Source organism: Kluyveromyces lactis, assembly GCF_000002515.2.
Source record: "Kluyveromyces lactis strain NRRL Y-1140 chromosome E complete sequence".
In the NCBI taxonomy this organism is placed as follows: Eukaryota; Fungi; Ascomycota; class Saccharomycetes; order Saccharomycetales; family Saccharomycetaceae; genus Kluyveromyces; species Kluyveromyces lactis.
The window spans coordinates 1338665-1365707 of NC_006041.1; the positions used below are offsets into that span (position 1 = coordinate 1338665).

Below are 27043 nucleotides of genomic sequence, written 5' to 3' on the forward strand. Positions count from 1 at the left end.
ATCAGAAGATCACGCCTTGTCAGATGTACTACTACCAAACAATATAAAACAAATATCTATTGGATAGTATAGTGTGAGAGAAGTCTTTTGTATTTTCAATCCTAATAGGTAAGTGCAATATACATATATATATATATATATATATATAAAATATGCACTGTCTATTCGTTAAAAGCGAAGTTATGTTTGATTTTCTTGAGAAAATCAATATATCCAGAAATCGAATTTTTCAACATTTCGAATACACATGGACTACATATCATACACATGGACTTGCCAATCAATTACTAAGTACTTGGGTGTGGATTTCTGTGGGCTGTACCTGCTCTTTTTTATGCAGTTGGTTTCGGCTTGTACAATTAGTGCATCTGTGTGTGAATGTACTGTGTATGTATTGTGTATGTATTTTCACCGTTTTACATCTCGACGATATAGCCATATATTACCTTTCATTAATTCCATTTAGTAAACGTGGAATTAATCACATCCCAGGAGCGCAAGAATTGAGGAAACACGGTGTGTGTGTGTGTGTGTGCGTATGCTGCAATGCATATTGTTCTTTCTTTTTTTTCAGTCACGTGCCTAAGAAGCGTAATTAAGATCGGGTGTTAGATCTTCATAGCGGGATTGGCCCGCTTCTTGAGTCGACTGTCGCAGACTCATTCACAAGAGTTTTGGATATACTCGTATGCGAATGCAATCATGTTCATGTATGATTGTGCAGATATAGTCTCATTCACGCCGTGCACATGGCCTTCCGTGACAGAGTTAGTAGTTGAAAACCTGTAACGGTAGATATTCTTGGTTAGATTCCAATACTTGGCAGTATCTGTATTCCCCGTAGTGATCGATGGGGAAACGACGGCTTTGGCACCTGGGTACGTGATATCTTCGAGGATATGTCTAATGGTACCGGCAAAAGTACCCCAAGCTTCGTTACCATATGTAGGCGATACAGGTGCCGGTTCAAGGCATTCTGATGTGTCAAACTCAAAACTTCCGAGGCCATTGGCGTCTTCGATGACAGTTTCGCCCTTATAGGTTAAGCCAACTCCGTATTTCTTGGCGATAGTCTCCACTTGGTCCATGATTTTTTGTTCAGTGTCGTGGCAATTGGATCCGATGTTGATTCTATGGTTAATGTATAGTGTAGATAGTTCTGGCAAGGCGTTGATTTTGAATCCGCTATGGAAAATATCAGCTGCCTGCGTAGTCTTTATCAACCATTTGAATTTGTCATTACCACTGACCCAATCTACCACATGGTCCCTTGCATACTTGCTGTGCTCGTAATGACGGATTGCATTTCTGGGGAGACCGATATCGTCAGTGTCAGTGTGTTCTACCATACAGTACAAATGTTTCAAGAACGGATTTTCCAAATGGAGGGACGGTTTGAATGGATTCGTCTCTACACTATGGATCAAATCAGCCATTATACCAATACCAGTGTTTTCAGGAGGCACCGAAGAATGTCCTCCCTTTGTGTTCAACTGAATTATGCTGCTTAATGAACCCTTTTCACCAACTGCCGGTAAAGCGAAATAGGTGTCACCAATTTTCTCTACCGAACTTCCACCCTCATCTACAATGGCATATATCCCGTCAGTGCCATATTTGTCCATAAGGTGCTCGTTTATGGTCTGGGCACCATATCCGCCACCAACTTCTTCGTCAAATCCAAATGCCAAGATCACAGTACGCTTTGGTTGGAATCCGCCCTTAATTAATAATTCCACTGATTCAAAAACCGAATTGACCAAAGCTTTGCAATCAGCAACACCTCTACCGAAAAGATTCTCGCCATCAAACGTACCATTGTATGGTGGATACCCCCATTGATCTATGGTTTCTGCATTGACAGGCACGACATCTTGATGTCCTGCTAAAACTAAAGGCTTTAAACTAGCATCTTTCCCCTCCCAAACGTAAACCAAATTGTATTTGTATTTAGTTTCATCAAGTTTCAAAGTCTTATGCACTGCAGGGTACGTCTTACGGAAATAGTCATGTAACACTGTGAAGTTTTCATATACCTTAGGAAATTCAATAGGATCTAGATGAGAATCATACGATTCAGTAGGAATTCTAACGGATCCTAATAGTTTCTCAACGGCATCGCTACGATATTCGACATCGTGTGTGATCATTTCCAAGGTCGAGTTATCATTGATGTATGAAGGCGGTTTCAAATTTGGTGCGTTTGGACACAATGGTTCACTTGCAGTCTGATTATCTTTCAAGGTCCTTGACCATCTGGATAAATGCAAACCACATAAAAACAACAAAACTGTCACCACAGCCAAGGCCTTTAGCCTTAAATTAGAAATATGAACGTCACGATTCTCCTTAATACCCATTGTTTACTCGATAAAAACCAGTCGCTCTTTCTACGATACCGTTTACAACGTCAAAGCTTCAAATTCTGAGTCTTCTCTCTCTTTGCTGTAATAATAGCACAAACCTCATTAAGGATATTTAATTTATACTAGCTGTACATAAATATATCTGGTCGAAACTCAAAGGTTCTGCATTGCCAAAAGGGTTATATAAAAGAGGACGTGGGGTATAATATAATAGAATATAATAGTCTTGATTAGTTTGTAAAATATAACGTACAGAGCCAGCCATACAGAGTTCTTGAATATTTTAAAGCTTGGTGTTTCTCCTGCTGCTTAGTCGATATCATAGTTTGCATCGTATCCTTATCTATTATCCATACATAGTGATAGAGGCCGAGGGAAAAAGCAACAAACTAGCTTCTTGGAACCACTTGGTTGCATAAATGACATTTAAGAATGGTCTTGGCAGTGAAAAAAAAAAAAGCACAAACAAACGCAGAAGTTGCTTCTGGTTTCAGGTAGAGAGACCTTTCAAACCTTTGACGGAGGTTTCTGTGTCGACAGTTGTATTTGACTCATCACCGACACCGTTGTACTTCTTCAATTTTTCAATGGTCAATGAACCCAAATCTGACCCTGTAGTCAAGATAGCTCTAGGAACGGATTCAGTTTCCTTGAAGTTCGTGTCGTATTTATCGGAAACAGTCTTGTAGGCAGTTGAATATGTTTCCTTTGCCGTGGAAATGGCTTGTTCATAACCATCCTTAGCTGGCTTCACCAGATTATCATACCTGGCAACAAATTTCTCTTTAGTAGGCTCCAATACATCCTTGGTAGTGTTTCCCAACTCCTTGAAATGGGGCAAGTCAACAGATTTCCCACTAGAAGATGGATGCGTCTCATCCTTGATTAAAGACAAGGGTCTCAAAATCAATTCTTTCACTGTATAGTTCACCACATTAGCAGTATAGTCTACTACGAAATATGCCACCCATACACCTAACTTCCCATGGTCATGGTATTCTTCAACGAACGTATCAATACCTTCTCTGAACACCAAGGTGTTGATGAATTCGTCCAACTTCTTGACAATGGCAACTGATCTGTTGAACGATCTTTTCACGAACGTTGGGGTCTTTGGAGACTCGATGACTTTGATCCTGAACTGGAACAAAATTAGGGAAATGGTAGAAATTATATTTGACACCAAAGACAAGCTCAACAAGGCATTAAGCCACTTTATCAACGTCGGATACTTGTTCAAATGATTGATAGTAGCATACTGTGTAGCAAATTTATCAGTAGATGGTTTATCAACAACAAGTCTAACTGAAGAAGAGGAGCGGGACCTTTGCTTTTTAACTGGGCCTGTCATTTTTAAAGGATCTTTGTACTGTATTTGGTTCTAATGGATAAAAACGATAGATTTCCCTGGTTTACAACAACTGCACAACTCTATTTCGCCTTTAAAAGTACTTTGCAGTTCTACAAACTTAATAAACTGATATAAATATATATTTATATGTAATAGGTTCGTATCCCTTTGAAACTCAAAGCAATGCCTTTTATTTATAGTCAGTCTCTAAAACATTATCACAAGTTTTCCTTAATTTGAATTCAATGCAGAAAAAGAGGCAGAGATAGAAACCAAAACGAAACTGAAGGATACAGTGGGCTAACGTAGTTGGTGTTTCAACTGCGATTAACATTGCCATGTTAATCCGGAAGGAATATGTAGATCAGATATGTTTCTAGATCCACGGATTATTTCGTGCCTTGCCAGTAGTCTTGTCACCATTCCTTGCTATTACCCAAAAAGTAAGCAATAAACAGACTTGCTCCCTATGTACTTTCATTCGTAATCTGCTCGTAGTTCTTTTTGCTATACACTTTTGCTGTCTTTAGGGCTCTTAGTTGTGCCTTTTCAGCCCATTTTTCTTACTGGTAACGGGGCCTTCAGGGGTTCAGACCGTTAGACCGTTACTTCCGTTTGACTTTGACACCACATGATGTGCATGTCCAGACCTTATGGCCATATATTTCCACCTGCTTAAAATAAGAACAGGTGGAAAACCGCGCACAAATTGTATGCATGCCAGGCACCGTCCGTATCTGGAACATGCGTTGAGTAGATTGATGCAAGGCCACAGCTTAGGGTGATGTTTAGATAGAGAGTAAATACTTTTGATAACCACTGCTTACTATATATCGGTGGATGTGAAAAAAAAAATCTCTTTCAGGATTGCTCGCATTCTGGAGGTTGGACTTTCTTCAGAGCATCTTTATTAGCGAAGTCGTCCTCTTCTTCCTCTTCTTCACCGTCCTGATCGTCAAATTCATCGTCGTCTTCTTCTTGTTCATCGCCGTATTCTAATTCTAGTGCTGCACCGGTGAACCAATCCACTGCCCTTGGAATCAACTTGTCCTTGATCTCTTCACCGATAGCATAATCTACAGCCAATCTACTCTCAAGTTCAGCGATTTCTTCTTCGTCAAGATCGTCTTCTTCTTCGGGATCCAGAGACTTTGGTGGGTCAAAGAAGTTGAAGAACGATTCCACTGGTGTCAGCTTTTCAATGGTACGAATTTGTTTAGTAGTCTTGTTCTTTTGTTTTCGTCTTTTCACTTCGACTGTAACGTTATGGTCATTATCGACCCAGTTAATGGTTTCACCCTCTGCATGGTCATAGATGAAGTCGCCAGAGTAACCCAATTCGGACTGGTAGTAGTATGTCTTTGTTAAAGTTTCGTTAGTGAAGAATTCGTTCTCTTTATCGAAGGTGAAAATCAATTGGAAGCCTGGTTTACCCTCAGTTAGATACTCTAGAGTGATGTTCGTCAAGTATGTCAATACATCACAGTCAGCTTCTGTCACGTTTTGAGAAACCATTGGTAAGTTCTCCATGGCTGTCAACCAGAAACAAGGGACACCAACGATCTCTTCCTCACCTTCCTCCGGTTCCTGGTCATGCTCTTCTTCTTCATGCTCATCTTCACCATCCAAAGATCCCCCGCGTTTGATTTCTTCTTCAGTGGCTTCCTTATCACCTGTGATCAACTCGTAACGGTGTTCGTGTAATGGTTTGTATTTCTGCAGATATTTTTGTTCAAGTTCCAACATTTCAAGCTGGAAATTCTTCTCCAATTCGAACAAATCGGACTGAATAGCCTTTAAGGCTAAGATCCTATTGTTCACAGCTTTTGGGAGTCTTTCGAAAGCTTCTTCATCGCCTTCTTCCTCTTCCTCTTCTTCTTCTTCTTCACCCTCATCTTCTTCGTCTATGTTCAAGAACTCCAACTTTTCATTGATCCGGGATAAAGATGGACTCTCGTTGTATTCGCTATCGTCATCCTGATCTTGATCCTGGTCAGACTGCTGCTGTTGCTTCTTCCTTAAATATGAATCCTTAAGCACGCTAGCTGGTGTGTTATGAGGCGTTGGTGCATTATCGATCTTACTCGACCTCGATGTCTTGATAGGGTTGGACATTTTTATGATGTGATCCTTACTATTTTGCCAAATACACTCAAATGTATACAGCTAATGTAGTTCAAATATCCTGCTGCAACACTCCAAGTATCACAAATAGCCCACTACCTCTACGATCAGATGTTCCAAGCTGTTACGTTTCCTACTGAAAGAAAATTTTCTGGCTAAAAAATGCTCTTCTTATATATTCCTTACATATTAAAATAGATCACGGAAGCATGCAAATACTGCAACCGTATGCCAATTCAAAGGACTAAATCGTACCAATTCCTGGTAAAAAAACTCGGAATAAAGCACTCCTGATATCAACGGTACATTATATAATGAATCTTGAGCTGTAAAATACTCTGAAGTAATCCTGATCCCCTCTTCTTTCTCTCAATAGTCGCTTTCTTTGGATATCAGAATTTCAGTTTTATAAAGAATGCAATAAAATTAGAAAAAGCAGCAGGGAATTCTTTTCAAACAAGAACCAACTACCCAATTAACGGTCTGCTCTGCTCATTATAGAATACGATTTACCATTACCTGTTCGAGTTTAAGGTCAGCAGTTTACAAAACTATAATAAGTTTCAATTTTAACATGGTTCGTGCTATTATTGCCCCATCTATTCTAGCCAGTGATTTCACTAAATTAGGTTGTGAATGTCACAATGTGATTAACTCTGGTGCCGATTGGTTACACATCGATATTATGGATGGTCACTTCGTTCCTAATATGTCATTGGGACAACCGGTTGTCGAATCGCTACGTAAAGTTATCGGAAAGTACAACGATCCAGACACCAAGTTACCAAGAGCATTCTTCGATTGTCATATGATGGTTAGTGAACCTGAAAGATGGGTCGAAGATTTTGCTAGGATCGGTTGCGATCAGTTCACATTCCATTACGAGGCTACAAAGGACCCGGTAGCGTTGGTTAAGCTAATTAAGAAGCATGGTATGAAGGCTGCCTGTTCTGTGAAGCCAGGTACCCCTGTGGATGTGTTGTACGAGTTGGCACCATCCCTGGATATGGCTCTTGTAATGACTGTCGAACCGGGTTTCGGTGGCCAAAAATTCATGGCCGATATGATGAGCAAAGTGAAGGACTTGAGAACTAGATTTCCTAATTTGAACATTCAAGTCGATGGTGGTCTTGGTAAACAGAATGTCGAACTTGCTGCCGAGGCAGGTGCCAATGTCATTGTTGCCGGTACCTCTGTGTTCCGCGCGCACGACCCAGCAGATGTCATTGGATTTATGAAAACCAAGGTCAATGATGCATTAGTGACCAAAGGTTTATACGAAAAGTAGTAAGTACCTAAGTACATATACGCACTCTTTTTTATGTCAGAATAATATTTAATGAACGATCCGTTTAAGATCTATCCTAGTATACAAAATGTTTATATAGACAATGCAAACCCCATTTAACGATTTTTAAGACTCTCTACAAGAAATACTGACCACCTAGAGTTGTACCAGAACCTGTCTGAAGGGATAAACCTTGAGATTGAATATCTTCCAACACCGTGGAAATAGCCTCTCTCATCTTTTCCAATTGTCCTTTCTTGGTTTCCTTCTCCTTCTTCACAACAGGCGCATCAATCTGCATACCACCGTTTTCCTCACTTTGAGATTGTAGATCAACTAATAGTTTTCTTTGTTCCACGTATTTCAAGTTACGTTCGATCTTCTTTGCTCTTTTCTTCGAAAGAGTCTTGGTCGTAAGAGCACCAGAGGTCGAATGCTCGCCTTTGTAAAGATCCAATGGTATACTCTTCAACTGACCAGATTTAGATGTTCCTGAAGATCTTGCTGGTGCCAATAAACCCTTCTTTTCCATAGCATCTCTCTTGGCAGCACGTTGATGAACCTTACGGTTCAAGTTAACCTTTTGCTTTGGCCTGTTAATGGAGTTCTTAGATGGCATCTCGAATTTTAGTACTGTGATTAACCGTTAACTTGTAGTTCCAGGAATACTAGCCAGTACTAAGAGTAACAAGTAACAAGATAGCTAGCACAGGTGAATAGTAACGGGGGATCAAGTACATGGTATGGAGATGCATTAACTTTTCAACAGATTCGCGATGAGATGAGATGAAAAATTTTAGAAAAGAAACGGCAGTACAAAATAGATACGGTATTAGTTAATGAAAAATGCTAAGATTTAAGCCAAGACATGCCGACATTGGTACTGGAGAGCACCATCTATGGAAGGGGTAAGAATAGGTGGTGATAAAGGCCACGGTGCTCATTACATTTCGGCTAACTGCTCACTTTATGTATACCAGCGTTATTTCATGGTAATGAAAGTGACATAGTTACCCGGATATTTAAATACGACCCACCCTTAGAATGGACCAATACATGAAAAAAACACACGGTAGTTGGAACCATGACAATAGAGAAAGGATAGAAACTATATACTTGTGTTCACAAGGATTAGGAGGCTAGTTTAAGTTCAACCGTTGGAGTTTTGTCTTGCCTTTCAGCGATAATTTTCTAGTTTGAATATATCGATTCTTGATTGAACAATTCGTATCAATATTCAAGTTTTATCGACAGTAAAGACTTAAAAAGAAAACACCAAATGACTAGTGATGCCGATGATGTGCTAGAGTTTTTAGACTCTTTACCAGCCAGTACTGCTAATAACACTAAGGGAAAGGGTAAGGTTAGTGGGAACGGCGGCCAGGATGAGGATATTATGGAATTCTTAGACGAATTGGAAAATAGTAACCTGGATATTAAGAAGAAACCGTCCAAAAAGGACAAGCCACAATCCTCTAAGAAGCAAGAGAAAGAGAAACCGGAGGAGAAGCCAGAATCGAACGAGAAACCTGTAGAAGAGACAGCCAGTAAAGAGAAACCGAGTGAACAGAAAGGAAAAGAAGAACATGTGGCAGAAGAAGGTGAAGAGGCAGTTCAGGACCCACTGGCGTCAATTTCCAATTGGTGGTCATCTAGCGGTTCTGCTACAGTATCCAGTTTCTGGAACAAGACCACAGAACAAGCCAATCAATTGAAAGAGAAGATAGCTACTCAAGAGGGCAACTTGAAAATAAACGACATAGGGGCCAGATTAACGGCATTGCAGGGGTCTCATGTCATTTCTGGGCTTACTTCACAATTGACTAAGATTGTCATTGGTGAAACGGATGAAGTGATCAGAATTCATTTGGTTCATGATTTACACAATTTGAACGAGGAAACGATTACGTATCAGGTGGAAGACCAATTCGAAAGATTACTATCGCAACAGGTGCAAGGTGGAATAAGAATATTTGCTGATGAATGGGATCACGGCAGGAAAGTGGATGATAACGTTAACTTGAACCTTTTCCAAGGTAAAGCCGTTGACGGTGAAAAATTATGCTTGGCCAACCTTGACAATGCAATCAAGACGTGGGAGACTGCTAAGAAACAATCGAGAAGAACCAGTAACCCAGTGAGTAAAGTAAGCGATCTTTTTGTCAGCATTCTGGCCTGCGAGGTTACTGGGAAAGACGGATCATCCGAAGCCGATTCTAACACTGTTTTGATCGACGCATCGAGACAAAACAACTTCCATTTCATTGTCATCTTGAAAGACATAAGTAATGATATCTTGCTAATAGTGAGATCCCAAGGTTACCCCTCCAAATGGGCCAAATGGTTACAATCCGATGCACTAAGCGATGAGGAATCCACAGAAAAAATCGACCCAAGTGATTGGGTGAAACCATGGATATCCGAAGGTCTTGATCTAACTTTCGGTATTCTTGCCCAACAATACGTCATAAGCAGAATGAATTTGTGAAGTGTCTTTTACATACATATTTTAAAACCCTAATTACTGTTATTAATCATCATTATTATACTCCCATATCAGTTTTTTGGTAACCATTTCTCTTTCAACGATTGAACCGTCGTGCCTAATACAGCTTTTTCCCAGTCAACCCATAAGCTCGTCTGTTTATTCCAAGACCCATTCTCGACACATTTCTGCAATGGTGACCCAAATAGTGGATCCTCAGCAGCTTTTTTCAAAAGAGATTCCGTCTTAGGAATCTGTTCCATTAAGTCGGGCTTATCAATTTTTGCCAAATATTCCAATTGATCTCTAGTAGGGAATTTCTGGCATATTTCAATGTTGATTTTGTTCTTGTGGTTCGATTTTAATGCCGTTAGAAGATTTTGAGCATGAGATGATTCTAATTTGTGTGTGAATAATGTCACTACGCGAGGTTGAAATTGGATGGTTTTAAACATAGACATGATGAATTGAAGATACTGATTGTCAATGTCCCCCTCTATAAAAAATTCGAACTTTTACTCAGTTAAATACTTCAGTCTAATTAAGTCAGGTCACCCCAGTAATTGTTGCTGCCTTTATATACGCAATACTAAATTAAGACATCTTTGAAATATGTACATTTTGGAAATCATACTATTATCCCTCAAATACGCATGGCAGGGAAACAAAATCCCGGAAAATCCAGCAATCAATACTATGATACGGAGTCATGACGTCCCTACTTAGTATCCGGATTGGCAGCACCTTTCACCTACTTGGAAACAGAATCATCAAGCTAACCATTTGTGCCTTGTCTGTGCAATGACTATGCGGTCCTGTAGCAAAGGTAGTCATCCTATAGTTACCCTGCCTCAACGTTACCATACATTTTTTTTCTTCAATTCGTTTCAGCTAGCTCAACATCAAATGGAATTGCAATGAACTGCCAAAAAGATGAATCGTTGGACGCTTTAACGGCCTATTTATCCTTCAAGTGATACCCAGAACTATCACAATCAGTGTTGAATTTTACAATTCATTATAATCTTTTTTTTTTTTTTCACTTGCTCATTGAAAGAATCAGAGTCTCAAATTACAAATGTCCTCTTCGTCTCCGAATAGCGACAGAGCAAGTTCAGTAGGAGTTACTGAACCAGTGGCTTCCGATGTGGAAGAAAATCGTCCTAAGTCCAAGCTATCAGAAGGTGAAGCAGATTTATATTTGGACCAATACAATTTCACAACTACAGCTGCCATTGTTGGCTCAGTAGACCGCAAGATATTCGTACTATTGCGCGATGGCCGTATGTTCTTCGGTGTACTAAGGACGTTTGATCAATATGCCAACTTAATACTACAGCATACGGTGGAAAGAATATATATCGAGGGTGAGAATAAATATGGTGAATGTGACAGAGGAGTTTTCATGATAAGAGGTGAAAACGTTGTTATGTTGGGCGAAGTAGACATCGATAAGGAGGATGCACCATTGGAATCGATGGAACGTGTTCCATTTGAGGAAGCTGAAAGCTATAAGGAGAAAATGGACGAGGTGAAATACAAGGAGAACACTGCTAAGGGTAAGAGACTAGCGCAGCTTGGTTTAACTACCGATTTCAATAAAGGTGATTTGTATTAAGTATAAGATTATAATTAGTTTAAAAGACAAGCAAAAAAAAATCGTAAAACATACAATTCGAAACTAAACTAAACTAAACTAAATCATTACACAAACTGGAGATCGTGTGGTTTTGAAGGGTATTTATCTTTTGATACTCAATTATATATCACATAGAGATATATATATTCACTTATATATGGTTCGGTACTGTACTATTCATAATAAGTAAAATGCATAGATAGCGCGGCATGGCATTCCAAAAAAAAAAAAAAAAAAATTAATGGGACAATAATCCCCATTTGACATAAAATAGAACCATTATAACGGTCAAAATTAATTCTTAACTAACGGATCAACTCATTTGCCAGCGAGCGTCGTTAATTCTTGATCGTATGTCTTTTGAAATTTGTTATAATTACTGATTTCCAACCTCCCCAGTTGTGATATTAATGATTCGTCCGGCGTATCATTAATTCTTAGCGATCGACTCACTTGCCACATATGTGACAAGGGTGTTTGTGTTGAACAGAGTCCGTAACATCCATGCAACTGGATAGACCAATCCACCAGTGACGAGATTTCCTTTGGTGTCACGGCTTTCACCATCCCAATTTCTTCTCTTGCCGCTTTTACACCTTCGTAATCACATTTGATTGCCGCGTTGAAACAAAGCAGCTTACAGGTTTCAATCTTAATCCTCCAATGAGCAAGATCAAATTTGAAATACTCACTCTTCTGTAATTTGGAACCAAACACTTTCCTTTCAGCAGCTCTCTTATTGGAAAGTCTCAAGGATTCTTGTCCCATACCACAAAGTTTTAAGCATTGAAATAATTTTGTAACAGAGGATTTCATTTGTAAAATTTGATAACCTTCACCTCTTTCACCAATAATATTTAACGGTACTTTACAATCTTTAAATTGTACTTCATAAAATTTACCAATCGCTTCATTTGTTTCTATAGGTTCAATTCTTGTTGAATTTGGTGGTAAATCATTCCTGTTAACAAGGCATAATGTATGTTTTCTATAAATGTTGCCCTCATCAAATTCAGTGACACATAAAACTAACCAAATATCTGAGTCTCCTGCATCTTTGATAAACCATTTAGTACCGTTAAGTGTCATAGTAGCCTCCTCTTCGTTTAGATCATCCCCTTCAATTTTACAGGTGGTTTGAACGTTCAACGCATCAGAACCAGACACATCTCTTTCACTTACCATCAAACACGATTTCATATTATTAGAAACTAACTCATCTATCACTTGTACCCACAAATCATGGTTCGAACAACCATTTCTCAACAAAACTTGTATAGTTCCTAAATCGATCAAATCATCCAAATGGAACAAATAACTGGCAATGACAGATCTTCCAGCAAGGAAAGCGATCATAGCAAATTCAACCATACTCACCACTTCCCAATTATCGTTGAAACTATGGTCGTACCCACGTTGATCCATTGGAACAAACATTTTATGCAACTGGTATGCCTCCAATTTCTTCCTTAAATTAATAATGACTGGGCACGTCTCTAAATCGCTTTCATGCTCAAATAGGGTACTCTCTTGCAAATACACCGTATCTAATGGCAAACATTCAAACTCAACAAATTTCCGCAACTTCTTGAACCGATCCATCTGCCTCTCATCAAATTTATCCCTAACACTGGCAGGTATATAGTTTGTGATGGGATCAACATCTTCTAAAGCAGGTTTCTTATATGTCCGCGGTCTATCACTGACATTAGGCATCTCTCCTGTTTTTAAACTCAAACCGAAATAAACGTCCCACTAATCTAAACTATCTAAATATATCAATAGATAGGTAACTTGTGTTGCTCTTAACCGCCCAGTATCTAATATAAAATATGTTAAACTGTCTTGACAATACAGTGGATGTCACTAATTATTATAAAGGGAAACTGAGAAAGAGTTTACGATTTTCGTCTGCTATTTATTTGTCAACGACAGAAAATAAGATGATGAGGAAATCACATAATAAGAGGAAGAAAAGACACAAGAACCACAGACTTCACTGTCGGCTGACACTGACACAAAAACATACTATCTAAATTTGAAGGCTAGAACTCCCTAATTCTATGTATGCTTGTATGTGCTTTGAAATTGAAATTAATAGCAATTAGTTTTTAGTATGGTATCTGAAGCGATCAATATCTACCTATCTATCCCCCATTTCAAAGATTCGGTGTCACTATCTCAGTCACAACGGTAGAACTCACATTCACTAAGGTCTGTAAAACGGGCCTAGTTCATTTGATGGAATAGAGCGTTAATAGTGAGCCATTACACACTATCAGCAAGATGTCACGGCACAAAGGGTAAGTAACGTTGTGCGTTGGTTGTTGAGAGAGGGAAGGGGTGTATATGTGACAAATCATTCGTTTGTAGCATTACTTAAGGTTGTTCAGTAGACTCGTTATATTGGTGTATAGAAATCGGAACCAAATGTCACTAACAAATCAGAAAAGTAACTAATTGCTGCTGACTTCCGATAGAAAAAGACGTTTTAAAGTTTCTTTCTTTCACGATAACTGTTGCTCCCCTAATCAGGTTAGCCTGTTAATCCATTCTATTCCGAAGTTTGCACACTTGAAAGACGTCTCTATCTACGGTATGTAAGGTATGTTTACATAATCCAGTAACGCAGAGGAAACGGATCACTCCTTGGCTGTGGTGCAGTAGCAATAACGATCTATGCAGATTTCTGGGTCATCCAGAACTTTGGCTCCCCTTTCGTAGTTGTCTATAGTATCTGTTTGCGATGAATGTTTCACGGTATTTCTCTGATATCTGTTTGTCTACAATGAAAATTCCTATTTGCTGGCATTTGTTTGCTTTTGTCGCGCGACAGGCTGCCATTTACAATAAACAGATATACATACATGACAGCTACCAGGTACCGTGAACGGTGTTTTCAGGGCTTTAGAATGAGATCATAGTATTTATGACGGTTAGTGTTATTGATTGTATGTCGTGCATATTCTATGAGGGCATTTCTGGTGATGATTTTCTTTGCTTCTAAGGGACCGGACATATTATGGTTTTTTTTTTTTGGAAATGTGTCACAGTACATCGCATCGACGTTGCCTTGTGAAGTTTCCAACAGATGCAGATTGGGATAAGCGTTTCTCACTGTTGGAAGCAATTGAAATGTATAAACTTACGTCCCCTAAAATTTTAGGTATTAGACCTGATTTAACAACTCAAGGGTTTGTTTCAAAGGATGTTCGGTCAATGTCACACACATACCACTTTATAGAGTTGAATGATCAAGCATCAGATGAAAAAACTGCAGGTTGCAAGAGCAAGAACATAGAAGTATCCAGGTAATGAGTTATACCGAGTATAGCATGTACACTGATGACAGTAGCAGTGATGAAGAAGATCAGATAAACGTAGTTGAAAGTGAAGCTACTTCTTTAGAAGATGATGCTTTCGACGTAGACAGCTTTTTCATGGAAGCTAAACATTCGTTATCAATCCCTAGTGTTGAAAACGAATCTCGATGCTTTGAAGCAGATGAAGGTAATAGAAGAGCATCTTTGTTTTCTGTTACAACTGGAAGAAATGGAATTGAAGTGATCGAAGAATCGGAATCAGCACCTGATATTTCAACAGTGCCATTTCAAGAGTTTGCAGTTCGTTACGTCAATAAGTATTTGGTGACGGATTTGCTTTATAAGAAAAGCATTCCAACTTGGGATCATTCTTGTCACGTCAACGAGATGAAAGCTTTACCGGAACAGATTAGAGCCATGTTAAAAGTGAAAAATCTCAAACTTGGGCCCTTGATGAGGTTGTTGGTGATCAAGTCAATACATGAGAGGATCGAATACTATCGTGACAGACTTCCAATCGATATTTTAACAGAAGAAAAAGATGAGATATTAGCTGGTCTTATGGCCAGGGATTTCAATGACGATGAAATTTGGACCAACACTTTAAAATGTATCTTGGAGGCAGGTTTTGTAGCAAAGACAGAGATTTCCCCATACAACCCTAACCGCATGTCGTTTGAAGAGAAACTAGATACGCTGAAAGATGAAAATTTGGTGCAAGAGGGTGACGCTTCCGATGGTACATTCATCTGTCCCAGAATAACCTTCAACATTTCAAATATGAAAAGGCATAATGGCTATTACAGAGCTTCCAATATAAAGAGGCACAAAATCGACGAGCTATTAGTATTTGATCCAATGGTAAAACAAAGAATGAATGCCAAATTACGGTCTTACAATAGTAGGAATGGGGGCCAAATACCTAAATTTACTAAACTGGAGTTTGAGCAGAATATCAACTTAAATCATCCTTTGATTCCCCATCTACGAAATTTGAGAAACCCAAGACATAGAAAACACATCGCTGGCGAGCAGAATGCATGTCTCCTATTCAATATAGACCAATACCAAACATTAGAAGAGGAGTGGATAGACTCTAAGAAAAATCTTCCGATTACGGGTATTGGCGGAAAATCTGAATATTCCCATTTCCATGCTCCAACTTCACACTCAAGATTCAGGCGACTTTCTTCCATAACTGGATCCTACTATTTGGGATATGATCAAAAGCTATTTTGTCATGATAGTTATCGGCAATGGGTTTTCAAGAGCGTTCATTTCAAGAGAATTGCTGCTTACATGTATGCCCAAGAACTTTCAACTCAGAAGAAGATAAAAGAAGAGAAAAACTGGCCATGCATTGTATATGACTTGAACATTCTTAATTTACCTTTCAAAGCCGCGGGGAAGGACTTCATACAGACCTGGTTATGTACACCGCAAGATGAAACCGATGAAGGCTTCGTATACCTTCCTGGTTTGAAAGAACAGTACCAGGCTATGGTCATTGAAAAACTGTCACAAGAAGAATACCTTCGGATACAGTCTCTAAAGCGGGATTTAGGAGAACCGGAAGATGATGTTCCTCACAAAATAGTATTGAACTTTGACTTCTGATTCTTTTCAAAAGCTCCAGTACAGCCGCTTCTACTCAAGCAGTAGTTAGCAATCTCCTCCATATATATACCGTGGAAGTGTATTATTTAATCCTATACCACTTTATAATCACATGACCTTGTTTTTTTTTTTCATTCAAGCTTTGATTTCTTTTACTGTTCTGTCAAGATTGAAGTAGACTTCGGTTTAAGAAAATTTTGAGCTCATCGCATCTCATCGCATAGTTTACAGTGCTAGCAGCATTAAGCTTGGAATGCCAGTAAAACTACCACAATTACAACATACTATCTTGCAATCGTGCAGAATCAATGTCACAATTTTTTGAATATAAAGACACTATAAAAGAGGGTGATTTGGTGCTTGCATGGTTGTCCAGGGACAATTTGAAGCCAATCACCGTGAAAGCTGGCGAGGTTTTCAACACTCGTTATGGTGCTTTCTCACATTCAGATATGATTGGAAAACCATTTGGTTCTCAAATTGCTATTAGAACGAAGGGAAGTAATAGATTTGGTTTCATTCACGTTCTGCAGCCGACCCCGGAACTATGGTCTATCTCTTTACCTCACAGAACCCAGATTGTTTATACACCAGATTCCTCCTATATCATGCAGCGGATGGAGTGCAATCCTAGATCTAGGGTCATTGAAGCAGGTACGGGGTCAGGTTCCTTTTCTCATGCGTTTGCCAGATCTGCAGGTCATTTATTCTCATATGAGTTCCACGAAGTAAGATACGAACAAGCGAAGCAGGAATTTAAAGAACATGGACTATTGGAAGCTGGAAACACTACCATAACGCATAGAGATGTTTGTAAAGATGGATTTGAAATTAAAAACGGTGACACCACATCGCATGAATTCAGAGGTCCAGAGGAAACGAAGGTGGAGTTGAATGCTGACTGCATATTTTTAGATCTTCCAGCACCATGGGATGCCATACCCAATTTGACTTCCGTTATCTCAAAGGAAAAGAAGGTAAATCTCTGCTGCTTCTCCCCATGCATCGAACAAGTGGATAAGACCTTAGAAGCGCTAGAAGAGGAAGGATGGCAAGACGTTCAAACGGTTGAAATTCAAGGGAGACAATATGAGGCAAGAAGACAAATGGTTCGTAGGTTGGACGATGCTATAGAGAGGTTAAGAGACGTCAAGAGAAGAAAACATGAAGGCGTGGAGAAACGTCAGAAAAATGTCGAACAAACGAGCAATAACGGTTCGTCTGTTGAAGCCACAGAGTCGGATAAGGACCTGAAGCACACAGAAAAGACCCATTTCAATCCATTTGGTAAAGGGTCTCGTGTAAAGGAAGGTGATTCAAACTTCGAATGGACTCAAGTTTCTAAAGTTGAATTGGAGATCAAATCTCACACATCATTTTTGACTTTTGCTTCAAAAATCATAGACAGAACGAGAGATGAAGAACAAACAAAGGCATACCTAGCGACCTTCAAAGACGAGGGCAGTAAATTGAGCAAAAGGGAACAACGTAGGCTGAAAGCTCAAGCGAATAAAGATATCCAAAAGGAATAATCCGAAGTATATAAGCACACATATATAGATATGTATGAACTCTCTGTATCAATCAGACAAAGTCTCCAAAGATATCTCTCCTACGCTGGGCCCACAACGGCATATCTCTTCTAATCTTATCTTGTGCTTCAATATCGAGATCAGCGATTATGAGCTGGGGATCATGCGTGGTTAGATCTGCAGCAGACAAAATCCTACCCCACGGATCAATAATCATAGAATGACCCCAAGAGATTCTTTTTACTGCTGATTCATCAGATGGTTTCTCATCAGCATAGACATCATGTTCACCTTGTTGAGCTGGCATAACCACAAAACTTTGAGTATCAATCGCTCTTGCTCTACCCAACAGCTCCCAATGGGCTTCGCCTGTCTTCATAGTGAAAGCACTGGGGAAGCATAGAATTTGCGCCCCTTTAGAGCGTAATTTCAAAGAAAGTTCAGGGAACCTTATATCGTAACAGATACAACTTCCTAATTTTCCTACTGGAGTATTAATTATGCTTGGAATTTCGGAACCAGGCTGAACGCTGTTAGATTCCTTCAAAATCGGACCATTAGGGACATCAACATCGAAGAGATGCAATTTTTGATACTTCTGTAGAATTTCACCGTTTGAATTGATGTATAGAAGAACATTCTTAACTCTGGAATCCCCATTTTTGGTATTTACTTCAGAAGGAGGCATATGAATACCAATGGAAATATCAATTGGCTTTCCTGCTGCCTTCGTCAATTGACATATTGCACTTTGTAGTTCAGAAATAAATTCTGGCGTTTGTGAAGCCAATTTTTTAGAATGTTCTGCGTTTCTGCTTAAGTAGTCAGTTGCTTCTGGAAAGAATAGGACTTTAACGTCTTGATCCAAAGCTTTTTTAATCAATGATTTCACAACTTCTAGATTCTGCTTCAAATTTGAGGAGGAGCACAGCTGACCAATACCAATTCTTGCTACGTTCATAATGGAAGAGGATCTGATAGGTGCTCGCGGCTGATTTCTTTATTGGACCTACCTTTAAGATAGAGTATTTTTAATGTTATCTCGTATTTTGGTATCTAGTATAATCTAAAATCGATTGCATATACACAACCCTTAAAAAGATACGACCGTTTCTGACAGATAAAGACAGCAAGACCTGAGTCTGCTAACGGAATACATATCAAATGTGTGCTCTTAACCCTTTATATCTGCAAGTGGAAATAACTGGCACATCATTTGTTTGGTATTCTTAGGGTCACGTGAATTAGTAGGATTATCAACACTTCAAGTATTCGTAATGGTAAACGCTATTCATAAACTAACGAAATAATGATTATTTTGGCGTCTTCCCATCAGAAATAACAGTTAACAACCTCTATTCATCATAAAACTAAACAGATTAAGTGCCACAAATGTACGGCAATGAGGATAATTCACAGATGATGGATGATCCGTACTCGACACCTTTGCAACCCCAAACAATATTGTTGCGCGATGGGGAAACAGTATCCACGATGTATCCGATCCCTGCAAACCCAGACCTTCTTCCTATAGGGCTTGTAGAATTTCTACTCGATGAGTTCAACATGGAAATTGAGAATGGACAAAGCTTCCCATATTATGAGCCTCTATCACTTGATGAATTTAAAAAGAGCTGGTTTGACTGTCATGGTGTGTTATGTGTCATGGTTCTCGGTGAACTTCCGGAGTTAGATTACTCAGTACCAATTAACCGCTCTGAAGAAATAGATGAAGTATTAGGCCTGAAATATAGTGAAAGGTTTACGTCAACTTATATGAAAAGAAAGGAACGTCGTAATTTGAACCTCAGCATTCAATGGGAGAGACAGTGTCTTGGAATTTTTGATTTAAAACCTGCATATCCAGGCCGTTCTTCTCATGTCGCCACTGGCACATTCCTGGTAAATGCAGGTATTAGAGGGAAAGGTATTGGCAAAACTTTAGTGGATTGTTTTCTGAACTGGGCTCCTCAGCTTGGGTTTACATCGTGTTACTTTCCGTTGGTATACGGTACTAATGTAGGAATACGAAGAATATTTGAGTCATCTAACTTTAGGAGAATTGGAAAACTTCCAGAATCAGGTATTTTGAAAGGATTTGACTCTCCAGTAGACTCATTCATATATGGTAAAGAGTTTACTCATGTTAGTAAACACATGAACTCTTTACATTCATCAGTGGACGACACTATAAAAGCAAAATACGAAAGACTCATATATTATCTAGAGCACGGAGAATACCCCCCATCATGTAATAGAAATGAGAAGGCAAGATTACGGGTAATTGCTAAGAAGCATTCCCTTATTAACGGAAAGCTCCATTTCAAAGGAAAGGAAGTTGTGTATGATCCACAACGACAGTTGAGAATTGCATATGAAACTCACATGGTTGACCATCAGGGAATTAATAGAGTAACTTCAAAGCTAGCCGAGAAATACCATTGGAAAGGTATTAAACAAACAGTAATACAAGTTATCAACTCATGTTCGAACTGCCAAGAAAACACAAATAGGATGTCTGATGAAAGCGTTGTTATTGACACAAGAACCGATCCCAATGGCCAACCGCACACAATTGTTCATGCAGTTCCACAAGGTCATATATCTGAAAGTTTGGAGACATTAGAAGAATTGACACCGGCGGACTCCACCAATAAATCTCGGTTGAAAACATCATTTGTTCAAAGGATTAAATTTGGCAAAGATCCGGGCTCTGAGAGTGTCAAAAGAAAGCTGGTCACGAGCTCAGATGACTCGATGAATTCTTTTTCTAACTATGCTAATGAAGGTATCAAGAGCAGCAGTAGGAAGAAGTCGAGAAGTGGTGATCCAAGAGGCAGCGAACCAGGGACTGTCATATTGGAAGAAGAGACACCAAATAGCATGGTGGATGACGCGTTACTAAACCTAGAAGATAACGTGATGGCCGCAGTAGAGGCAGTTCGGAATGAGCAGCAACAAAAATCAAGTCCAGGTAGTGATAATATCAACGGGAACAGTAAGGATCCTCCTCATGGTGGCCCAAAAAATCATGGAACTCGTATTTCCTCGGAAGGAATCAACAGACAGGCCTATTATTAATGTCCAATAGACAATGTATGTAACTATATTCAAATTATTTATAGATCTCTCTTAACGACGTCGAAAACAACGGAATTGTCACTAACTATAACATCTCTCTTATAATGTTCCTTTATTGGGAATTCGCTGACAACTCTCACATTATGAACAGAATCACCGCTACCATGGTTCCCGGACGGTGAGAGAGTGAATTCGGATGATCCAATTTGCGATCCCTGAAGGGCATTGATAACCATATGCGGAGTTGAATCATGCTTTCTGAGATAGTTGAAAATATCCTCACTGTTATCAATTACAAATTCTTCTCCACTGGTATAATCTTTGATGTACTTTAATCTATCGACAGTTCTCCCAACAGTTGCCTTGTAAGAAAGCTCAGACTTGGAAACGTCAATATCTAACATTCTCACGCTACCAACCAAGTTCCAAGAAGCTTTGTCGACCAGTGAAATAATAGGATCTGCCACACCATAGGAGGCATTCTCGTAAAGAGAAATGATATTGTACTTCTCGAGGTTAACTACAGTATGTTCATCATTACCGTCATCGTAGAATGTAAGGTTAGATACAAATTCATTATGATAGGTATGTGAAAGCACATAAGGTTTGTCTTCTAAATAAAGAAGACTCGCCACTTCATTTTTGGTTGTAGCGTTAACGGCTTGGTGTAGATGGCTTGGATTTCTGTCAACGACATTAATATCAAACGTAGAGTCAAATATGTTGGATTTCAATTCCTTGTGGTTGATACTTGAAGCAGGGTTAGTCCATTGTTTGATGTTACCAGAAATGATCCAGTTCTCGCCTATAGTGCTCTTATATTTATCGTCCAAACTGGATACAATTTCCATTTGTAATTCCCAAGGTTTACCATCCTTCAAGAGTGGGATAAAAGGTGTAAGATCGACGAATAGACTTTCAAGGTCAAAGGCATCGATACCAACACAAGGTCTCCAAAGAGCAGGCGAGAACCCACCGGTGTAAATGACAGGAGTAGGAATTACCGTTGAAACTAAATAGTCATGTTCACCATCATATAAGAAGACTTTCAAAGCACGTAGGGGACCGTGACCCATGACTTCTCGCAAGCCATTTTTGAACTTGGATACATATTTGTCCAACACATTACCGTACCAGAACTCTTCAGCTGCGTTACCTGAGATGAAAACTTCCAAGATGGCATGCTCTAAGTCATCTTCATGGGCCGCGAAATCTTCAAGAGAACGTCTCCAACGTGGATTGGAATGAGAGGAAATTGGATAGTACAACAATGGCGTTCTTCTCTTCTTATCACCGACCAAAGGAAGAACCCTGCTTGGTGGAGCTGCGGCATAATGATAGAAGAAATCGGTAGCGGTTTCATCTGTCCCATGCTTCGCAGTATGTTCATAATAGTAGTGAAGCTTCAATTCCACGTTGAAGACACCAGTTTGTTTGTTTGTGACAATGTTGTCCAATTGGAAAATAAGTTCCAGAGGGTCATCGCTATCTTGGAACAATGAGATATATTGAGTTATATCTTTCGATGACTCACTGACAATGGTAGCCTCATCATAAGGTTCCACGGTAGAAGTCCTCCAAACAGTAACGTTGTTGATAAAAATGTGACCTAAACGATCGTGCTGTATCCCAGTAATATTTGTCGAGAGTTCCAAGATGATCTTATTATAAGGGGAACCAGTGTATGGCTTAAACGACGCCTGAGCTGGATGACCCCAAGAATCGCCAAACGAGTAGGATAAGAGGTGTTCAGTATGGACTGGATCATGAAGCGGTAATTGTTTAATCGTTATTTCAAATGACGTTTCAACGTCTGGATGAACGTCCAGCTGGTGATGATTACAAGAGAAGTTACCAAAGAATAACCCTTTATGATAACCGAATAAAAGAAGGGAAAGAGCCAAAAAGAAATGGAAAAACTTGACAAATCTAGTCTTCTTCCTCTTACCGTCGTTCCCACTCTCATTCTTTTCTACATCGTACTTCCAGTACCCTGTGTCCTTTTCAGCATCAATCGATTCTATGTAAGCAGGAGGTTCCCCTGCATCAGTAGACTTTGGTTTTTTATCCTCGCAAACCATTTGGTTCCATATATTCATCTCATTCCCCTTAGTACCCATATCTACCAACACTTCAATTGCTTGTCCTGGGTGCTACAAGGTGCGTCTCTTCCCTGTCTCCCCTCTGCAATATACATGGATAATTTACTTTCATGGCTATATAAGTTCTATAATAATAATAATATTAAATGGAAAATGTCAATATTGGATATGCACACAATATTTCACAGATGATGAAGAAAGGAAGGATCGGACAGAAAAGACAAGAGGGGACAATCACAGCCCGAAGGCAATAGCAAAGATTGAAGATGGTGCTAGGGTTCTTTACGCAACTTCGGAACATATTCACGCAATACTACTCATCATGGCAGCAGATTGTACTTTCTCGAAGAGCTTTCTTCCAATTGCTAGGGTACTTGGGAACATGCGCTATTTTCACAATGCTCGCACAAGCGCAATGAGGGGTCGAATGTCACACGACGACAAATTGGCTTTAAGACGGTGCACAAAATGCTGTGGTTCGTAGAACATTGTCCATTGAGCTACACCGTCCTCCCTCCACATACAAATCCCAAAGAGAATAGTGAAGAGAGCTTGGAAAAAACTAACGAACGTCCACGTGATAGTCACGTGGACACCATCATCCCCCCGGGTAACATTCCCGAAAAAAAGATTTGCATATTTGCACCGCATACATGCACCACACAAGGTTAGTACCGGGCAATGGCCTGATTCCCACCACTACCCCTCTCTCTGCATCAACAACTACGAAATAAATGCTCAAACCATATTCACGATCTTGCTTTTCGGTCTACTTCACGTCATAGCAGGCTACACCGACCAACAGACACAACAAAAACCAGAAAGTCTAATAATCTTGTTAAACTTGCAGGGGAATTGTAGATTTCACATACATACTCAAGTGATAAATGAAGAGAGGGTATTTAAGTAATGTACAATATAATTTATGCAATGTATTTACAAAGCCTCGTGTAGCAATAGCAACTGCGGGAAGAACCCTTGCTTAGCTGTGACACGGATCCTGGATAGTACTACAATTCCTTCGTTTTACTTCTACTGCTAGGCGCATCTTACTGGGAACTAATTTTTTCTGTATTTTTTCTTATCTCCTTTCTTGACAAATTTGATTTTTGATCGATATAATTATAACGATTATAATTCAAACTCAAAATCAAATTGAAATTAACCTTTCAGTTTGATTTAGTATTTTGTCTGGAAAACACTCTTTGACAGGAAGAGAAAAGGAGTGAGTGAAGGGTACTTTAGTAAGGTGAGTAGGGCGATTAAGTGTGTCCAATTATGAGTAATAGTTTGAGACGGTCCAGTGCGTCATCTTCTTCGTCGCAGGGGAAACCAGGACGAAATGGCAGTGGGAATGGATCGTATTCTCAAATCAATTCCAGTTTGCATGCCAGAGTGAAAGCTTTCCAAGAACAGAGACAGTTGAAACGGTCCGGTAGTATTCATTCTAACCAGTCACAGAATTCGGTTCAGATAGAGCAGATTGTGAATAAACCGTTGCCGCCTCTGCCACCGAAGACAATGGTTGAAGAGGCTGAGAATAGCCAGCAATTAGAACAACAACAACAACAACAACATAATATACAAATACAGCAAACACAACAGCAACAACAACGACAACCGATCCTAAAACAACAGGACCAGCATCTACAGCATCTACAGCATACGGAATTGTTAGCACAATCAGTTACGGAAAATGACCAGCATGATCAGCAGCAACAGCAGCAGGGGGGCCTGCTGCTGTCTCCTAAGACAGAACTTCCCGATATAGAGGAAAAGAAGGGACAGTTTGAGAAGCAGACACAAGAGGCTCTGGCGAATTTGAGTATACAGTCTGACGGTATGTCATCTGCTTCGGAATCTTCTGGTAGTGCCAGTAATAAGCAACAACAGGATCATGAACTCAATCCGATTAGAAAGGCTCCAAAACGTCCGCAAGGTGTTCCCAGTTGTACTGGCAGCGGCAATGCTGGTGCGCCAAGTCCAATTGGTGGCGTGGGAGGTTCTCAGGCAGCAGCAGGTACTTTCAGACCGCCTGCTGCTGCTGGGGGCGTTGTAATGCCAAATCAACCAAGGCTTTCACAAGGTCAGCCACATCTACAAAAGGCTAAACAGTCTTTGTCTGCAAGAAGAGGCTTGAAGCTTCCTACGGGCGGCATGTCCTTGAAGATGAAACCAACACATCAACAACAGCAGCTTGCTCCTCAACATACACATCAAGAATTTGCGGGCGCTCCCTCCAATTCTGCTTTGCCCTTGCAAGGAAAACGTTCGAATCCCGGATCTTTGATTAATGGTATTCAATCCACTTCTACTTCTTTGGCTAATAGTTCACATGATACACTTGGCACTGATCCTAAATCTAATCCTACTTCTAATTCTAACTCTGGTATCGGTGGATTGTTTGCTAATTTTTCCAAGTATGTCAATATTAAATCAGGATCTCTAAATTTCGCAGGTAAGCTGTCTTTATCCTCTAAAGGTGTAGACTTTAGCAACGGTTCCAGTTTCCGGATAAAGTTAGATGAACTAGAGTTTCTGGAAGAATTGGGTCATGGTAACTATGGTAACGTATCCAAAGTTTTACACAAGCCGACTCATATCATAATGGCCATGAAGGAAGTCAGATTGGAATTGGACGAATCAAAGTTTAGACAGATCTTAATGGAACTTGAAGTTTTGCATAATTGCCAGTCACCGTACATTGTGGATTTCTACGGTGCATTTTTCATTGAAGGTGCCGTTTATATGTGTATGGAATATATGGATGGTGGATCTCTAGATAAAACTTATGATGATGAACAAATAGGGGGGATTGACGAACCACAACTAGCAAGGATAACAAGCTCAGTAATACAAGGATTGAAGGAATTGAAAGACGTGCATAATATCATCCATCGTGATGTTAAACCAACTAATATCTTGTGTTCTGCAAGCCAGGGTACAATTAAACTATGCGATTTTGGTGTGTCAGGTAACCTCGTTGCCTCTTTAGCCAAGACAAATATCGGTTGTCAATCTTACATGGCCCCAGAAAGAATCAAATCACTGAATCCGGACAAATCAACGTATTCTGTCCAATCAGATATCTGGTCTTTGGGTCTATCGATATTGGAAATGGCATTGGGAGCTTATCCGTATCCGCCAGAAACGTTTGACAACATATTCTCACAGTTGAGTGCCATCGTCGACGGCCCACCTCCTAAACTTCCAGAGGGAAAGTTCTCAGCCGATGCTCAAAACTTTGTTTCCATGTGTTTGCAAAAAATCCCTGAACGTAGACCCACTTATGCCGCTCTATTAGAACATCCATGGTTGAAAAAATACGAAAACGTTGACGTAAGAATGAGTGAATACATAACGAATAGATTGAACAAAAAAAGGGAATTGCTAGAACAAACAGGCGAAGGTCCACCTAAGCACGTTCCTGCTTTGCATATGGGCGGATTGTAAGTTAAGCTTTGCCTCGCCTTCTTATCTTCCGGTTATTCCGTAATATAGAAGAAAACAAAGCGAACCACAGTTTAAAACCCACTAATCCAAAAATCAGCCTTGCTCCATTTATTTTCCAGCGCTTGTCATAATATTTCAGAACTACAAACCTGTTTACATGCCATTTATTTAGCGCAAAATTCATTACGTTTATTCCAATGCATCAATTACTACCGACAATACATTTATTGGACTGATATTATATACTGTGTAATTTGTATGAACCGCTATCATCTTTATGGTAGCATTTAATATTTTGAGAAAAATAGGTCCTACCATATTCTATCAATGATTATGATTCCATTAGGATCACTCAAATGTTGGTGAAAAATTCGTAGCGTCTTTAATGTCAAGCGCACCAACGCTTTTATCGACTTGTGTCAGGTTTTCCTGTTTGGCCGCATTTCGCTGAGAATGTTCCTTCGAGGATTTAAAGCCTCTCATGAAAAGTTATGAAATTGATGGAAAAAAAAAAAAATTGAACATATGCCAACCTAAAATGATTTATTTAGTACCGAGGTTTCTAAAGTATAAAAGCATTGAATTCAGACAAATAAACTTTTGGTAAGCTACTCAAGTTACCGTCAATAATAACAATTCTCAGTGTTAACTACTGGTAACCTGTATTAGTAATTACCAGGTA

General features: G+C 39.5%; 15 protein-coding genes across 15 annotated transcripts; 7 read left to right on the plus strand and 8 right to left on the minus strand.

The window, feature by feature from the left end:
* Nucleotides 1-659: 659 nt before the first annotated feature.
* KLLA0_E15005g (M20 family metallopeptidase) lies at nt 660-2360 on the minus strand (the record flags this gene model as incomplete). The annotated part of the gene is made up of 1 exon (XM_454626.1): nt 660-2360. One exon carries the CDS (start codon nt 2358-2360, stop codon nt 660-662), a length of 1701 nt encoding a protein of 566 aa, XP_454626.1.
* Nucleotides 2361-2856: 496 nt separating this feature from the next.
* Nucleotides 2857-3717, minus strand: PLN1 (Pln1p; the record flags this gene model as incomplete). Its single annotated transcript, XM_454627.1, has 1 exon — nt 2857-3717. One exon carries the CDS (start codon nt 3715-3717, stop codon nt 2857-2859), a length of 861 nt encoding a protein of 286 aa, XP_454627.1.
* An 861-nt stretch (nt 3718-4578) lies between these two features.
* NAP1 (histone chaperone NAP1) lies at nt 4579-5832 on the minus strand (the record flags this gene model as incomplete). Its single annotated transcript, XM_454628.1, has 1 exon — nt 4579-5832. The coding sequence occupies one exon, from the start codon at nt 5830-5832 to the stop codon at nt 4579-4581; it is 1254 nt and encodes a 417-aa protein (XP_454628.1).
* Nucleotides 5833-6415: 583 nt separating this feature from the next.
* RPE1 (ribulose-phosphate 3-epimerase RPE1) lies at nt 6416-7129 on the plus strand (the record flags this gene model as incomplete). Its single annotated transcript, XM_454629.1, has 1 exon — nt 6416-7129. One exon carries the CDS (start codon nt 6416-6418, stop codon nt 7127-7129), a length of 714 nt encoding a protein of 237 aa, XP_454629.1.
* A 136-nt stretch (nt 7130-7265) lies between these two features.
* ALB1 (Alb1p) lies at nt 7266-7748 on the minus strand (the record flags this gene model as incomplete). Its single annotated transcript, XM_454630.1, has 1 exon — nt 7266-7748. One exon carries the CDS (start codon nt 7746-7748, stop codon nt 7266-7268), a length of 483 nt encoding a protein of 160 aa, XP_454630.1.
* A 660-nt stretch (nt 7749-8408) lies between these two features.
* MTC1 (DUF5427 domain-containing protein MTC1) lies at nt 8409-9617 on the plus strand (the record flags this gene model as incomplete). The annotated part of the gene is made up of 1 exon (XM_454631.1): nt 8409-9617. The coding sequence occupies one exon, from the start codon at nt 8409-8411 to the stop codon at nt 9615-9617; it is 1209 nt and encodes a 402-aa protein (XP_454631.1).
* Nucleotides 9618-9685: 68 nt separating this feature from the next.
* On the minus strand, nt 9686-10075 carry FMP46 (putative redox protein; the record flags this gene model as incomplete). Its single annotated transcript, XM_454632.1, has 1 exon — nt 9686-10075. The coding sequence occupies one exon, from the start codon at nt 10073-10075 to the stop codon at nt 9686-9688; it is 390 nt and encodes a 129-aa protein (XP_454632.1).
* A 617-nt stretch (nt 10076-10692) lies between these two features.
* LSM1 (Lsm1p) lies at nt 10693-11232 on the plus strand (the record flags this gene model as incomplete). Its single annotated transcript, XM_454633.1, has 1 exon — nt 10693-11232. The coding sequence occupies one exon, from the start codon at nt 10693-10695 to the stop codon at nt 11230-11232; it is 540 nt and encodes a 179-aa protein (XP_454633.1).
* A 339-nt stretch (nt 11233-11571) lies between these two features.
* Nucleotides 11572-12969, minus strand: KLLA0_E15181g (uncharacterized protein; the record flags this gene model as incomplete). The annotated part of the gene is made up of 1 exon (XM_454634.1): nt 11572-12969. The coding sequence occupies one exon, from the start codon at nt 12967-12969 to the stop codon at nt 11572-11574; it is 1398 nt and encodes a 465-aa protein (XP_454634.1).
* Nucleotides 12970-14567: 1598 nt separating this feature from the next.
* On the plus strand, nt 14568-16193 carry KLLA0_E15203g (uncharacterized protein; the record flags this gene model as incomplete). Its single annotated transcript, XM_454635.1, has 1 exon — nt 14568-16193. The coding sequence occupies one exon, from the start codon at nt 14568-14570 to the stop codon at nt 16191-16193; it is 1626 nt and encodes a 541-aa protein (XP_454635.1).
* Nucleotides 16194-16501: 308 nt separating this feature from the next.
* On the plus strand, nt 16502-17725 carry GCD14 (tRNA 1-methyladenosine methyltransferase subunit GCD14; the record flags this gene model as incomplete). The annotated part of the gene is made up of 1 exon (XM_454636.1): nt 16502-17725. One exon carries the CDS (start codon nt 16502-16504, stop codon nt 17723-17725), a length of 1224 nt encoding a protein of 407 aa, XP_454636.1.
* Nucleotides 17726-17777: 52 nt separating this feature from the next.
* Nucleotides 17778-18686, minus strand: NIT2 (putative hydrolase; the record flags this gene model as incomplete). The annotated part of the gene is made up of 1 exon (XM_454637.1): nt 17778-18686. The coding sequence occupies one exon, from the start codon at nt 18684-18686 to the stop codon at nt 17778-17780; it is 909 nt and encodes a 302-aa protein (XP_454637.1).
* A 431-nt stretch (nt 18687-19117) lies between these two features.
* SPT10 (Spt10p) lies at nt 19118-20806 on the plus strand (the record flags this gene model as incomplete). The annotated part of the gene is made up of 1 exon (XM_454638.1): nt 19118-20806. The coding sequence occupies one exon, from the start codon at nt 19118-19120 to the stop codon at nt 20804-20806; it is 1689 nt and encodes a 562-aa protein (XP_454638.1).
* Nucleotides 20807-20844: 38 nt separating this feature from the next.
* On the minus strand, nt 20845-22926 carry KLLA0_E15291g (uncharacterized protein; the record flags this gene model as incomplete). Its single annotated transcript, XM_454639.1, has 1 exon — nt 20845-22926. The coding sequence occupies one exon, from the start codon at nt 22924-22926 to the stop codon at nt 20845-20847; it is 2082 nt and encodes a 693-aa protein (XP_454639.1).
* Nucleotides 22927-24186: 1260 nt separating this feature from the next.
* PBS2 (mitogen-activated protein kinase kinase PBS2) lies at nt 24187-26361 on the plus strand (the record flags this gene model as incomplete). The annotated part of the gene is made up of 1 exon (XM_454640.1): nt 24187-26361. One exon carries the CDS (start codon nt 24187-24189, stop codon nt 26359-26361), a length of 2175 nt encoding a protein of 724 aa, XP_454640.1.
* Between the last annotated feature and the right edge of the window lie 682 nt (nt 26362-27043).